General features: G+C 46.0%; 1 protein-coding gene and 1 pseudogene across 1 annotated transcript; one reads left to right on the top strand and one right to left on the bottom strand.

Annotated features, from left to right (window-relative positions):
• The first annotated feature begins 3,356 nt into the window (after positions 1-3,356).
• On the top strand, positions 3,357-4,150 carry LOC120661205 (annotated as a pseudogene).
• A 3,890-nt stretch (positions 4,151-8,040) lies between these two features.
• Positions 8,041-9,839, bottom strand: LOC120661204. Its single transcript, XM_039939946.1, has 2 exons — positions 9,350-9,839; positions 8,041-9,025 (listed from the first exon to the last, which is right to left on the bottom strand). Exon 2 carries the CDS (start codon positions 8,864-8,866, stop codon positions 8,204-8,206), a length of 663 nt encoding a protein of 220 aa, XP_039795880.1. The 5' UTR covers positions 8,867-9,025; positions 9,350-9,839; the 3' UTR covers positions 8,041-8,203.
• Positions 9,840-12,143: the final 2,304 nt, after the last annotated feature.

Below are 12,143 nucleotides of genomic sequence, written 5' to 3'. Positions count from 1 at the left end.
AGCAACAAATTGTTTTCTACAAAAAAGAGGAGAAACAAGAAGAAACGGGCTTCACTTCAAGGCGCGTTTTTCTTTTTACCGAACATTTGCTTAAAGAATATTATTCTGTGTGCCAAATTACTCGGATTTGGTAATGGATTTTGGTTCCCGCATACCGACCTTCAGCTCTCTATTTAGCATATTTGTATGCTCGTGGTCATTATAGTTAGGTTTCCTGCGACCTACTGTTAATAAATACTTGTGCTGATTTCAGGAGGCGGAAATTTGCGGCTGTCTGTTTGGTACCTGTCGAAGTTTAAGCTTATGAGGTTCTTTTATCACCGGGAGATGCTCATTCTTCTTCGTAGAAAGAGTAAAAAGGAGCAGCAGAAGAGGGAGGGCTTGGTTAAAAATACTGCTAGGATGAAGGAGCAGGAGGGGCGTAAGTAACCTTATTATATGCTTGCTTTCCTTCTTTCCACATTTTAAAAATGAATTTCATGAAACATCATAACTATAAAACTGAAACTGCATCTAGCCAAGAAATACGTGCTTTAACTATTACCACACAACACAGCATTCTTTTTTTTTTTGTGTGTGTGGCAAAGTTACTATTTAAAGTACTAATATGTGTGGATCAATTTTTACATACTACATGCAGGTGTAGTGTATTTGTGTGGGCTATTGGGATGATAGTAATTATTGATGACAGGGCAGCTTATTCAAACATTATGGAGCTTAAACTAATGCATGGATTCCTTTTCTTAGGATAATGTAAGGTTGACTATGTTTCACAATTAGCTCATGCCTTATGGTCTTTGGCCCAAATTCTTTTCACTAAGTGCTGTTTTTCTTATTCCTTTCAAATCCCTTCTGAAACTTCTCAAACTAATCACCTCAAAAGGGGATAGAATCAATCAAGGGAGCTAGTTGCTGCCATTAAAAGCAGGACAAAACAGCCATGCTTTAAACATTGAAGCATCCAGGGCCAATGCAAAAGCATCTCGTAGTTAGTAAGGTTACTATGCCAAGTAAGTGCAAGATAGATCACAGAATCAAAACAAGAAATAGATGTTCTATTTGTTCTGTGTTATGTTACGGCATAGTATATCCGCTGAAGTAGGCAAGAAGAAATACTCATATCCTCAATCTGCTTGCAATTAGCACTCTTGTTTGTTCATCCCAATACATGATGGTACCCTTGGACCCATGCCGTATGGCCATATTCTGCATGGTAGCTATCCCAATCCCATTTTAAATAGAAGTTTGCGCCAGGGATATGGGTGGTGGAGATTTACCTTATATATGGACTCCAGCCTCTATATATATCATAAAGCTCCGATAAGGAAAAGGGCTAGTATACATGGTTCTTAAGGCGTCGCCTAGTCGTCCAGGCGAAAAAAAATGCTGGGCGTCCATGGACGCCTTACCATAACAGCAGCAAAGTGAGAGAGGGAGGGAGGGAGAAGGGGGAGGAAGAGGAGAAACAGCTTCCTGCTAGCTCTGGCGTCGATCCAACGGACAGCAGCCATCTGGAGAGCGTGAGGAAGGGAGGGAGAAGGGAGAGGAAGGGAAGGCTTCCCTGCTGGCTCTGGTGGCTGGCGCCGATCCAGCAGGTAGCGGCTCATCTGGAGAACTTGAGGGAGGGAGAAGGGAGAGGGAGAGGAGGGGGAAGCTTCCTGCTAGCTCCGGTGAGGGAGGGAGAAGGAGGGAGAGGGCGAGGGCGAGGAGGGAGCGGAGCGGAAGGCAGCCGCCGCCGCCGGCAGTGACTCGCGAGCGAAGGGTGGGCGCGTTTGAGAGTGTTCGGGAGAGGGGAGCTAGGTCAGGCCTGGTGGGGATGTGGGGTGGTGCTTGGGCTTTTAGTGGGCTGGGCCAAGTTGTCTCCTTTCTCTTATTCTTTTTCCTTTTCTCCCTTCTCCTTCCTTCTCTTTTTTCTTTTTCTCCCTACATCCTGCTGCTATAAGGCGTCGCCTTGCTCGCCTAGGCGTCCGCCTAGGCGTCGCCTCGCCATGCCGACGGGGTCGCTCGCCGTGCCTCGCCTTAACGCCTTAAGAACAATGCTAGTATATCAACATGCACACTATTATATCCATGGCGCATGCATGCATGCATGTATGCAAATAATCTCTGTAAGTGCTAATGAGTGTTGACCACCTAAATATGTAGCGCATGGAAAAGAAACAAATATTTACATATTTACAATATGCATGTGCTCGCTGTGCTTATTGCAGAGCATTGCTGTAAGAATCGATACCATTGTTCATTTTATCTTGTAGTAGTGACTATGATATGGTGAGGATAGATTAGCTTTATTGATCGAGGTTTGAGGAAAACAAGGCAGATTTAACCCTAGTCGACCTCCGAAGAGGCTCTAAGTTTGTTGAGAACTTGAGATTAATTTCTGCTTACCAAATCTAAACAATCACTTGGCTTATATACTGCCGAGCTAACCAATCCGAACTAACCAGCTCATGGATAACCACAAGCCCAACTAATGCTAATCTCCTGCAACTAACTGAAACTCTTCCCTAAGCTTTCAGCGCCTACTCTGGTTTATTGCTGCGCTTCCTGCGCTGGTATGTGTGGCCCACAAAGGAGTCCACAACAGACTACATGACTTAACTGCCCATTTATGTAATAACCAATCAGAGCGGCAGACCCCACAACTCTTGTATTGGCCTTGTGTACCCATTTCAGCACTATTTGGATATATTACTGTGGCCGATAAATCTTTCCCTATTTCTAAAAAGCTGTCTGATTCTGTGGTACTTTGACTTGTGGTATGCCATCTGTCCTTGACAGGTGGCCCACTCGTGCTCCTATGGCTCGATCCCAGTCTGCGAGTCTCCCCTGGTATCTCGCTCCGTCCGTCAGTCCGTCACTACCTCCCCCTCGCCTTGGAAGCAAACCTCCGCGCCACACCGTTCCCTTGCTTGATTACATAGGTGTCCATAGGTGCGGCGTGGATGCTAGTACCGTGAAGATAAACTTGGTCGGTGGTGGAAACCTCCAGCGGCATTGACCTGCGCTCGTGCTTTGCAATGTCGGCCTGAGGCTGTAACGCCAGACTTTGCCGCGCTGGCGGTCCAAAGGCTCCTGCTGATCTCATTTAGCTGTGACTTAGAGAATGAACTGTGAGAGAGAGAGAGCACAAAGGAGGAGAGCTGGTAGATAAGCCAGTCAATATGGGCCTATTGGGCCTGTAGAGTATATGGCACATACTTAACATCATCTTCAAACTCAAGGCGGAGGTGGAGGGTCTGAAGCATTGAGTTTGAGCAAATGAAGCCTATGTTACTTAACACCCCCCTTCAAACTTGAAATGATATTTAAAATTTGGGACGGAGGGAGTAACTTTTTCCTTGTGACATATATGATATGAATATATCTCGCGCCATAAATTTTTTTACCACCTGTCCTTTTATTGTATACTAATAATTCTGGATACAGGTGTCTCCACATGCTTTTGGAGGGATCCAGATGCAAAATTTTGCATCGTCTGTGGAGACGACCAGGAAAGGCATTTGGAGCTTATGTTCCCTGCAGAGTTCACCAGATGCGTATGTTCCCTGCAGAGTGCGGCATGCCCTTTGGGGCAATTACACAACCACGCTACGTTACAAGTGCCTGAGGCATAAAGAGGAAGAGCAAAGAGAACCCCCCACGCATGATGAAATGAACTCGAGGTGCCTCGGGTTCCTGCAGTGCCTTGTGCGTGTGAACAACTTGCCGGAGCGCTGCCACCCAGAGCAACTTGCCATGCTGTTCAGCCAATTTGGGCCACTGCGGATGTGGCATGTAGCCATGTGCAGCTCTGGGGCCTGAAAGGGATATGGTTGTGTCATCTTCCACCACCATGAGCATGCTGATGCAGCCATCGAGGTGCTCAACTGCTATGAATTTGGTAAGCGTAAGCTGCGAGTTGATTGGGCTTACCCTTGTCTAAACAAGTTGTGGAAGATGCCACCTTTGCTGGAAGGTGCGTTCTTTCTTTTGACGAACCTTTTGCTTAATCTTCTCTGAATCTGTGTATTTTGCCAAATTGTCTCGCCGTTGGCGATCGATTTTGGTTTATAGTAGCAATCATCAGACGTCTATTCCTCTATCTAGCTTTTCAGCATGCCTATCTTTCTCTTCCTTGCTCTATTTATCAAGGAAACATGTTTTGCAATAGAATTTTACAACTTACGCATTTTGTCTGTAGCATTGTCTTGCAAGTTTGTTTAACACCCGTCTGTTTACTCTTTAAATCCACTTTCTTTGGAGTCAAACTCACAATGTATCACTTAAATTGTACTCAGGAGTTTTTGTGCAGTCGCTCCTTGTGAAACAGAAATAAATTCCAGTGGGCAGAAATTTATATAATAAGAAAAAACAAAGCAAAGCTGAAGCATAATGCGGTAGCTAAACAGATTGTTTGCTTTTCTTTGCTTTATTATGCTATACGGACTATTGATTGAACTAGTATTTTTAACATGTAGCCACTTTGATTAAGACGAACTCTAATATAAATATCTATGTTTGTGCTGACAACAGCGCCAAAATTTAGATTTGGCACGTTTAGGTTCAGGTTCAGTATCAAGGCGTACCCCAGGTCTTCAGATCAATTCAATTGTTACATATGTGGACTGGAAGACCATGTCGAAATCTCGTGCCCCTACAACTATATCTTTGGGCGATTTGACTCTCGTTCTTGCAGAGGAGAATGCCCTCCTGGCTCTGGACAGCACAGAATCACCTCCCTGGCTCATGGCAGGTTCCTGCGACACTTCGTACGTGTGAGCAACCTGCCATCAGGCTTCTGAAAGTAATCGGGTGCTCTACCCTAATAGGGGGAGGGGGTGAATTAGCCTCTTTAAAACCTTAACCTATGGCTCCAACTAGTTTGCACAAAATTTAAACTAAAATAAACTATCTAGATGTGCATCTACGATTCTTCTAGTGTGAAACCCTCATCCCAAAAGAGTTTAGCAACCTATAGCTAATCCTATCAAGATACTACTCTTATGAAGATAAAAATACAAAGATTACAATATGAAATACGGAAACTTAAAGAGAGATGAGAGAAAGCAAACTCTCGACGCGAGGATATATCCTGTGGTTCGGATTGCCACAAAGGCGCCCCTATATCCACATTGTTGAAGCACTCACGAAGAGTATCGCTTTCCGGCAATCAAGTTTCTTCCGTGAACACAATCACGGTCACATTGATCCCGATTTTCACTAAGGGAGATTGCCCACGAAGGAGGGGTCTCCGTCCCCCGCACAATGTTGTCGACGCCGCTCCACACCAAGCCGGAGGGTCGTTGACGTGCCGGCGAGCCACAAATGCTCCAAGGAGGCCGGCGCACCGAAGTACAAGTTTGATTTACTCTAGAACTAGCCATAAGGATCACAACCTTACTTGTTCACTCTCTCAAGAGCTAATCTAGCACTCACACTTACAAAGCTAGTGCTAAAACCTAAGTATATGATCAATATACACTTGGGTTGGCTTGGATGTGTTCTTCAATGTGTATGGGGTCTCTCTAGTCTCCAGCTAACTAGCATTGGTCTAACCGGTGCCTAGTCATCGGTTTAACCGGTCACTAATAGCTCGAACTAGCCGTTGGCCCTTTCTGATGAGTTCTGCAGCTGAAATATGGTACCATCAGAATATCCGATGGTAGCATCGGTTTATCTGGTGCTAAAAAAAACTTCCTGGGGCCCAAAACATGCTCTCTGGACAATAGTACGGGCATTGCACCGATGCCTTTTTTTTGTAGCATCGGAATTTCCGGTGTTTATAGAAATCAGCTTCAAGGTGCTTTGTATTTTGGCCATAACTTTTTACTCCGAACTCCGATTTGGGTGATCTTGTACTCTTTGGAAAGCTTATGAAATTCTCTACAAGATTCTGCTAAAGTCCATCTCATTTGACCAAATTTTGAGCATCGGAATAACTGATGATGACATCGGTTTAACCGGTGCTACACAGAAATCAGCTTCTCTGTGTTTTGACCATAACTTTTTACTCCGAACTCCGATTTCGATGATCTTGTACTCTTTGGAAATCTTGTGAAATTGTCTACAAGATTCTGCTGAAGTCCATCTCATTTGAATAAGTTTTGGGTGTCGGTTAAACCGATGCTTGTTGGAAGGTTTGGTGCAGGGTCATAGGAAGAATCGGTGCTACTGATTTTTTGCATAACTCGTCCAATTCAGTATTTCTTTGAGTTTTTTCTTCATGTTTTGCTTTGCTAACTTTTTTTAATACATTTTTGGGATCTAGAAAGATTCATTTGACAAACTAATTAGTCCCATTGATTGTGTTGTCATACCATTACTAAAATCACAAACAATGGCCTAAATGGATCCTGTTCCTTACAGCTTCACATTGTTGGACTTTCAGGAGCTCTTCGGTCCATTTGGACCGATGCCGATGTGGGATGTTCCAATGTTTAGGAATTACAAATGTTGCTGCATTTCTGAAATCCGCATGAGATTCGGTGTTGTGGTGTTCAAGAATCGTTCGGATGGAGAGAGGGCAATCAACTATCTCAATGGCTATGAGGCTGGTGGTTGTAAACTTCGAGTTGACTGGGCGTATCCTTCTGTCGTGTAGCTGATCAAACTCTCCCATGCTCCTGAATCTTTGCTGGGGAGAACTATGTCAAATGATGGCTTATGTTTTGCAATAAAAAAATTCGTGTCTTTCGAGAGCATGTTTTTTTTCATCTTTTTTAAGCCTTACGCATATGGGCATGTTGGCTACTATTTTCTTTTCATAGCACTCAGATGAGACCACATTCTGAGTTTATTTTCAATAATTATAATTATCTATCTCACGCTCTTTTTATCTATTAATATTCTAACATATACTCTAAAATATATATTTATCATTATTTAGTTATAATAGATTTCATTTTGTGCACCTCCATATGCATTCAATATATGTTTAGTTGAACTATTTGTTTATGAATTTGTATTCTTATCTCTTTCATTATACATAAATATATGGTGACATATATCGTGTGTAGTATTTATATAAATAATATATTAATAATGATAGAAATAGTATTTTTAGAATTTTATATTGGTATTTAATATATCATTATAATTATATAATTTAGATTAAGATTTATGAGTAATTTAACTTATAATAATGACATAATTGGATAATTTATATGCAAATTTAAGGAGGTATTTGTATTTTTTTAATGGCATAGGTCGGTAATTTACACAAAGATTAGGGGGTTACTTTAGAATTTTGTATAATGACAGAGGTGGGTAATTTAGATACATATTTAGGGGGTTACTTTAGTATATTTTCATAATGGTAGAGGCGGATAATTTATTATAAAAAATAACAGATCCGATATTTATTATTAGGGTCAGTTGGATCCATGCCACTCCAATTTCTTGAAATTGGATCTCATGTTGAAATCCATGCCATTGAGTGGCATGATTTTCAACATGACACCCAATTTCACGGAGTTGTGGTGGCATGAATCGAATTTTCCCTTATTATTATTAGAGTTGTTGGATTGATGGCGGGATATTTCTGATTTTTGTGAGAATTTATAAGATTTCTCTATTTTTTCAGAGTGACCACTTAGGATCTTAAGTGGCTTCACATAGAGGCTCCTTGAAGCCTCCAATTAGTAATAGTAAGATACTACAGTAAAAAATTCTGTTTTTAGTCCAATGATAAACTTTCACGTAGAAAGCCTAGCACTCCCTCTATTTTTGAATTTTGAGTTGTCCAACGAATAACGATCAAGATAAGCCCTGCACTCCCTCTATTTTTAAAATATATACGTTTTGCAGCAAAATTTGCAGCAGGTCCCGGTGCTGAGGTGCAAATTGAGCACCTAAAGCTGAAGACTGAAACACCTCTTGCTTTCTCGCCCATCACTCTTGCTTTGCTGTGCCTGTGGTGCTGCGCGCGGCCACGTACTGCGTCGAGAGAGGATTTCTATTTAATCTTGCTTGTTGGGCTAGCTTCGGTTAGATCCAGGCATATATATGATGAAGCAGCTAGTCTACCGTACCTGCACAAAAACTTCGATCGCCATGTAATGACAGATGAAAATAGGTGATTCTTATGCGTCGTGCCTTGTCATAGTTTTTACCATACTTCTATACCGTCGCTCATCAGTTTGTCAGTGCTATAGACTCTTAATTTCTTTGCAGTTCATCCTCGGAACATTCACGTAAACTACATACACAACTATACGCAGGATCAGTAAAGGCTAAGGTTCATCTGGCTGCGACATCTCCTGATGAACATGTCACAAGCCTCGTCAATCACGTCGTCCATGTTGAACTCGAGACCTTGGGCCTCCCGGTTGCTCCTGATGATCTCGATGACCGAGGGCCCATCGAGCGCATCATCAACAACGTCAAGCTCCTCGTTCTCGTCGTCGCCGTCATGGCCGCCATCCTCCTCATCGTTGTAACAATGGTCATCGTCGAACAGGGAAAGGGTCCAGTCAGGGTAGCCATGGTAACCTTCCTCGAACACCGCCACCTCAAACATGCCAAGAGGAGCCCTGCCATCATGGTCACCAGCAGCTGGCTCCTCGCCCGCCGCCGCCGCTTTGTGCGTCGTGATGAGAGCCTTGCTGCCGTGCTCCACCCTGGCCTGCTTCTCTGCCTGGCCGTTCAACTTGGAGAGCGCGTGGATCTGGCGAGACATCGCGCCGACCATCGCCAGCCTTCGGCGTAGCGAGGCCACGAAGACAAGCTTCGTTCTCAGGGCGTCGGTCTTGCTCTTGACCGACGTCGCCGCCTTCTTCAGGAGGTTGGGGGCGCTCTTGCTGATCCTCATCTTTGACGTGGAGAGCTTGTGGAGCTGCTTGTCAAGAAGATTCACGAAGGAGTTGTTGTACTCCAAGCTTGGCATGAGCAGTGACTAGTGAGTGAGTAGTAGCTGAGTGAGCTTAGCTTGTAGGTTGAGAGGCATGGGCCTTGTATTGAAGCCCCACGAGGGTATTTATAGCCAGGGTAGAGCTAGCCTTGCTTGCACTGAACCGCCCTGTGCGCCCTTGCAACTTTCTTTTTCCTGTGCGCGTGTCAAGATCAAGCTTTTGTTAGCTTTTCTTAAAAAAATAGAAATCTTTGAGGTGCCTCAAAGCATGAAAGAAACATTTGAAGATAACAGTTCTTTTTAAAAATTTGAAAATCTTTTCTAGTACCTCAGGCTCAAAGCATGAGAGAAACAGTTGAAGAAAAAGAATGGGCATGTGGAGTAAGCACCACAACCAGGAACCGACGAACTTTGAGAGTGGAAGCGAAACTACTAAAAAGTTGTGGCAAGGGGATAGTCGTAGCAAAGTGGGAGAAAATGATACGGTAAAAGAAATCTCAACTAGGTAGAGGATGACACCTGCCCTAGCGTGAAGATTGGCTCCTCCGGATTTCCCCGTCGTCTTCTCCGTTGCCGGTGATGGCTGCTCCACCATCTCCTGGATCTCTAACTTTCCTCGGCCGCTTCCGTGTGGTTCATGCGGCCACGCGCAGTGGTGGGGCTCCCGGCTCCAGGTCGGCCGGGTAGCCAATCGTGATCTCGCTTGTTGGCTCGCCGCCGCATGCAGTGCCCTCGGCTTTCCGGTGCTTGCTTTTCTGCTACGACTTGCATCGCAGTGCCGTGCTTTCTCTCCACTGTCTCCTACCGGAGCCTCTCTTTTTTTTTTCCTCTGTGGGCGCGATCGCTTCTTTGCCTCTCGTCAACACGAAAAGGCCGGCGCGATCGCGCGATTTTGTCACTGGCATCGCCGGCCGGGACGCCGGCGGCGCCGTTGCTTCGTGCCCATGCGTGTGGGCCGCTGTGGAGTGGCGGAGGGGAGTGGTGGGAGAACCAGAACCGCACGTGCTCCCCGTGCGCGAGCTGTGGCGACTGAACGCGCGCAACACGGTGTGGCTTTCAGAGTTGTTGTTCGTGACCAATCATGGCTCGACGAGTAAACGAAAAATATAGATGGTCTCTGGTGGAGAACTCCATTATTGGCAGGAAAGAAGAGGCAGGGGACGACCAGTACAATACTCTATGTAAGGCAGCCAGGCGGCCACGGAGCGATCCAAGGGAGCGTGAAGCGTGGGTGTCATGACCATGGAGAAGTCAGAAGACATTTGCAGTTGCCTTTTTTCGCACCGCAGAGTGTACAGGAACGAGCAAGAAAACATGCAAAAGGCGAGAGAGGGGCCCGGGGGGCAGTTTGAAATAGAAAGGGTTAAGATTAATTTTTTTAGAAATTTATATGTTGAAAATTGCATATACACATACTTTGTGCATATAGTACAGCGGACGGAGAGCCCAATAATATTTCTATAGTCGACCGGACTCAAGCGAGCCCACGGTCGACTGACCGCCCGTAGAGGGGCAACGTACGTGGTGGGTTCCACGCCCATGTGATTATCTACTCCCATCCTCTTCTAGCGGCCAGTCCTCTCCATTCTCTTTCCTCTTCGCCTCTCTTCTCTTTTTGCTCTAGATCTAACAGCTCCATGAGCTTCGCCCCAAGGGGTGATCGGCACGATGGATTGGTGTGGCGGGTCGGCGACGAGGAGGCTCGCCGCGGCGGCACGCTTCCTGGGGTGATGACGTCTTCGGCTGGAGCTCACAAGCTTCGTGCACAAGGGCGAGCGGCACAGCACGACGACAGGCTTCCCAGGGTGAGCTCCGCACACATGTATCGCTTGCTCCCCGGGCGCTCACCGACGGCGGCGGCAGGGAACCCCCCCCCCCCCCCTCCGGCACTCGCGGGGCGAGCGCCACGTGGTAGCAGCATTTTTTCTTTTTATACTCGGATGCAAGAGTTTTTTGTCAAGTTTTTTTCAATCTTTCTCAAAACTCTCTTTCAATTTTTTTCTCATCAAAGTTTTTTCATTTTCTCTCCAAAGTATTTTTCATGAAATTTTTTACCCGCCGACCTCCATTGGACCCCAAAAAACAATCAGCCCAATAGAACCCACCTAACAATCCTAAGTATATAACAAAAAAAATTCTATAACACCACACCCACCCATCAGCCGTCAAGTCCCTCCTCTCCCTTTGACCCTCACGACCGCCTCACTCCTCACCACACCCATCCTGGTGGCCGCCAGGCACCCACCTGGCCTGCTGGCCACCCGCCAGCCCCGGTCCCGGTCCCGCTCCCACACCCAGGCCCTAGCGAGGCAGCGAGTGCATAGAGGCCGCCCGCGGGCCGCCGTGCAGAGGCTGCCTGCGCCCCGCACACCACAGGCCGCGCCGCTGCTGCTCGTACCTGTGCTGACCGCGCCGCTTGCTGGTTTGTAAAAAAATTCGGGTTTCAGATTAATGTTAGGTTTCGAGTATCCGCGGATTCCGATTTTGAGCATGAAATCTCACCCGAATAGAAATTCGAGTCGGGATCGGATTTTAAGTTCGGATTTCAATTTTGGGTGCCCAGACACTCCATCCGAACTGAACCTGATTCATTGCCATCGACCTTATTTGAAGAAGGATTGACGTTAGTGCAACATATAGGATGCAATCGGTTCTTGAAAATGACGGAAAATGACGGCGACGACAATTTACGATGACTGCATTATCTTGTGAAACGGATTCAACAACATATCTATTGAGCATTGTAATAGGGAGGCCAATTAGGTAGCTTATATTACAAGTTTGCTAGGAAAGGTATATTTGTATCTATAGAATCCTAAACCGTGCCCTTTTTTTTAGCTGGTCCAAATTTTCAACCTCGTGTAGTCGTGTTCGAGCTGCCACCGAGAAATCGCCTTTGCTTCCTGCCGTGTTCTTGGCACGGAGAGGGTAGGATGGGATCGTCCGGACATGGACACTTGTCGCTCGCTCGCTCCCTCGCGTCCGTGCGCGCGCCGAACGGCTGAAGGCCACGGCGCCGCGCGGTGCAAGGCGGGCGGGCGCCCACGCGCGCGCCTGCCCGCTTGCTGCGGGCGCCGGGCGCCGCCGGGGGCGTTGTACGTAACAGGAGAGATCGAGCAGGGCGTGGGCGGGCTTCTGGACCAAACTGGCTTTGCGTGCATGCACCGTACCCTCTTCACCGGCTGTAGCCATGTTAAATCGCACTAATAATGCCATCACAGATTTTGCAAAATGGAAAAAAAAATCTATTTTTCAACCGTGAATCATCACGATTCTTGAACTATGAAACCGGGCATTCTACACCTACAACTGC

This window comes from Panicum virgatum, chromosome 2N (genome assembly GCF_016808335.1).
Source record: "Panicum virgatum strain AP13 chromosome 2N, P.virgatum_v5, whole genome shotgun sequence".
Lineage (NCBI taxonomy): Eukaryota > Viridiplantae > Streptophyta > Magnoliopsida > Poales > Poaceae > Panicum > Panicum virgatum.
This window is presented reverse-complemented; position numbering and strand designations above follow the sequence as displayed.

Bases quoted from the DNA above. Each gene is read 5' to 3' on its own strand.
- LOC120661204 (XM_039939946.1), bottom strand. From the start codon at position 8,866: ATGCCAAGCTTGGAGTACAACAACTCCTTCGTGAATCTTCTTGACAAG.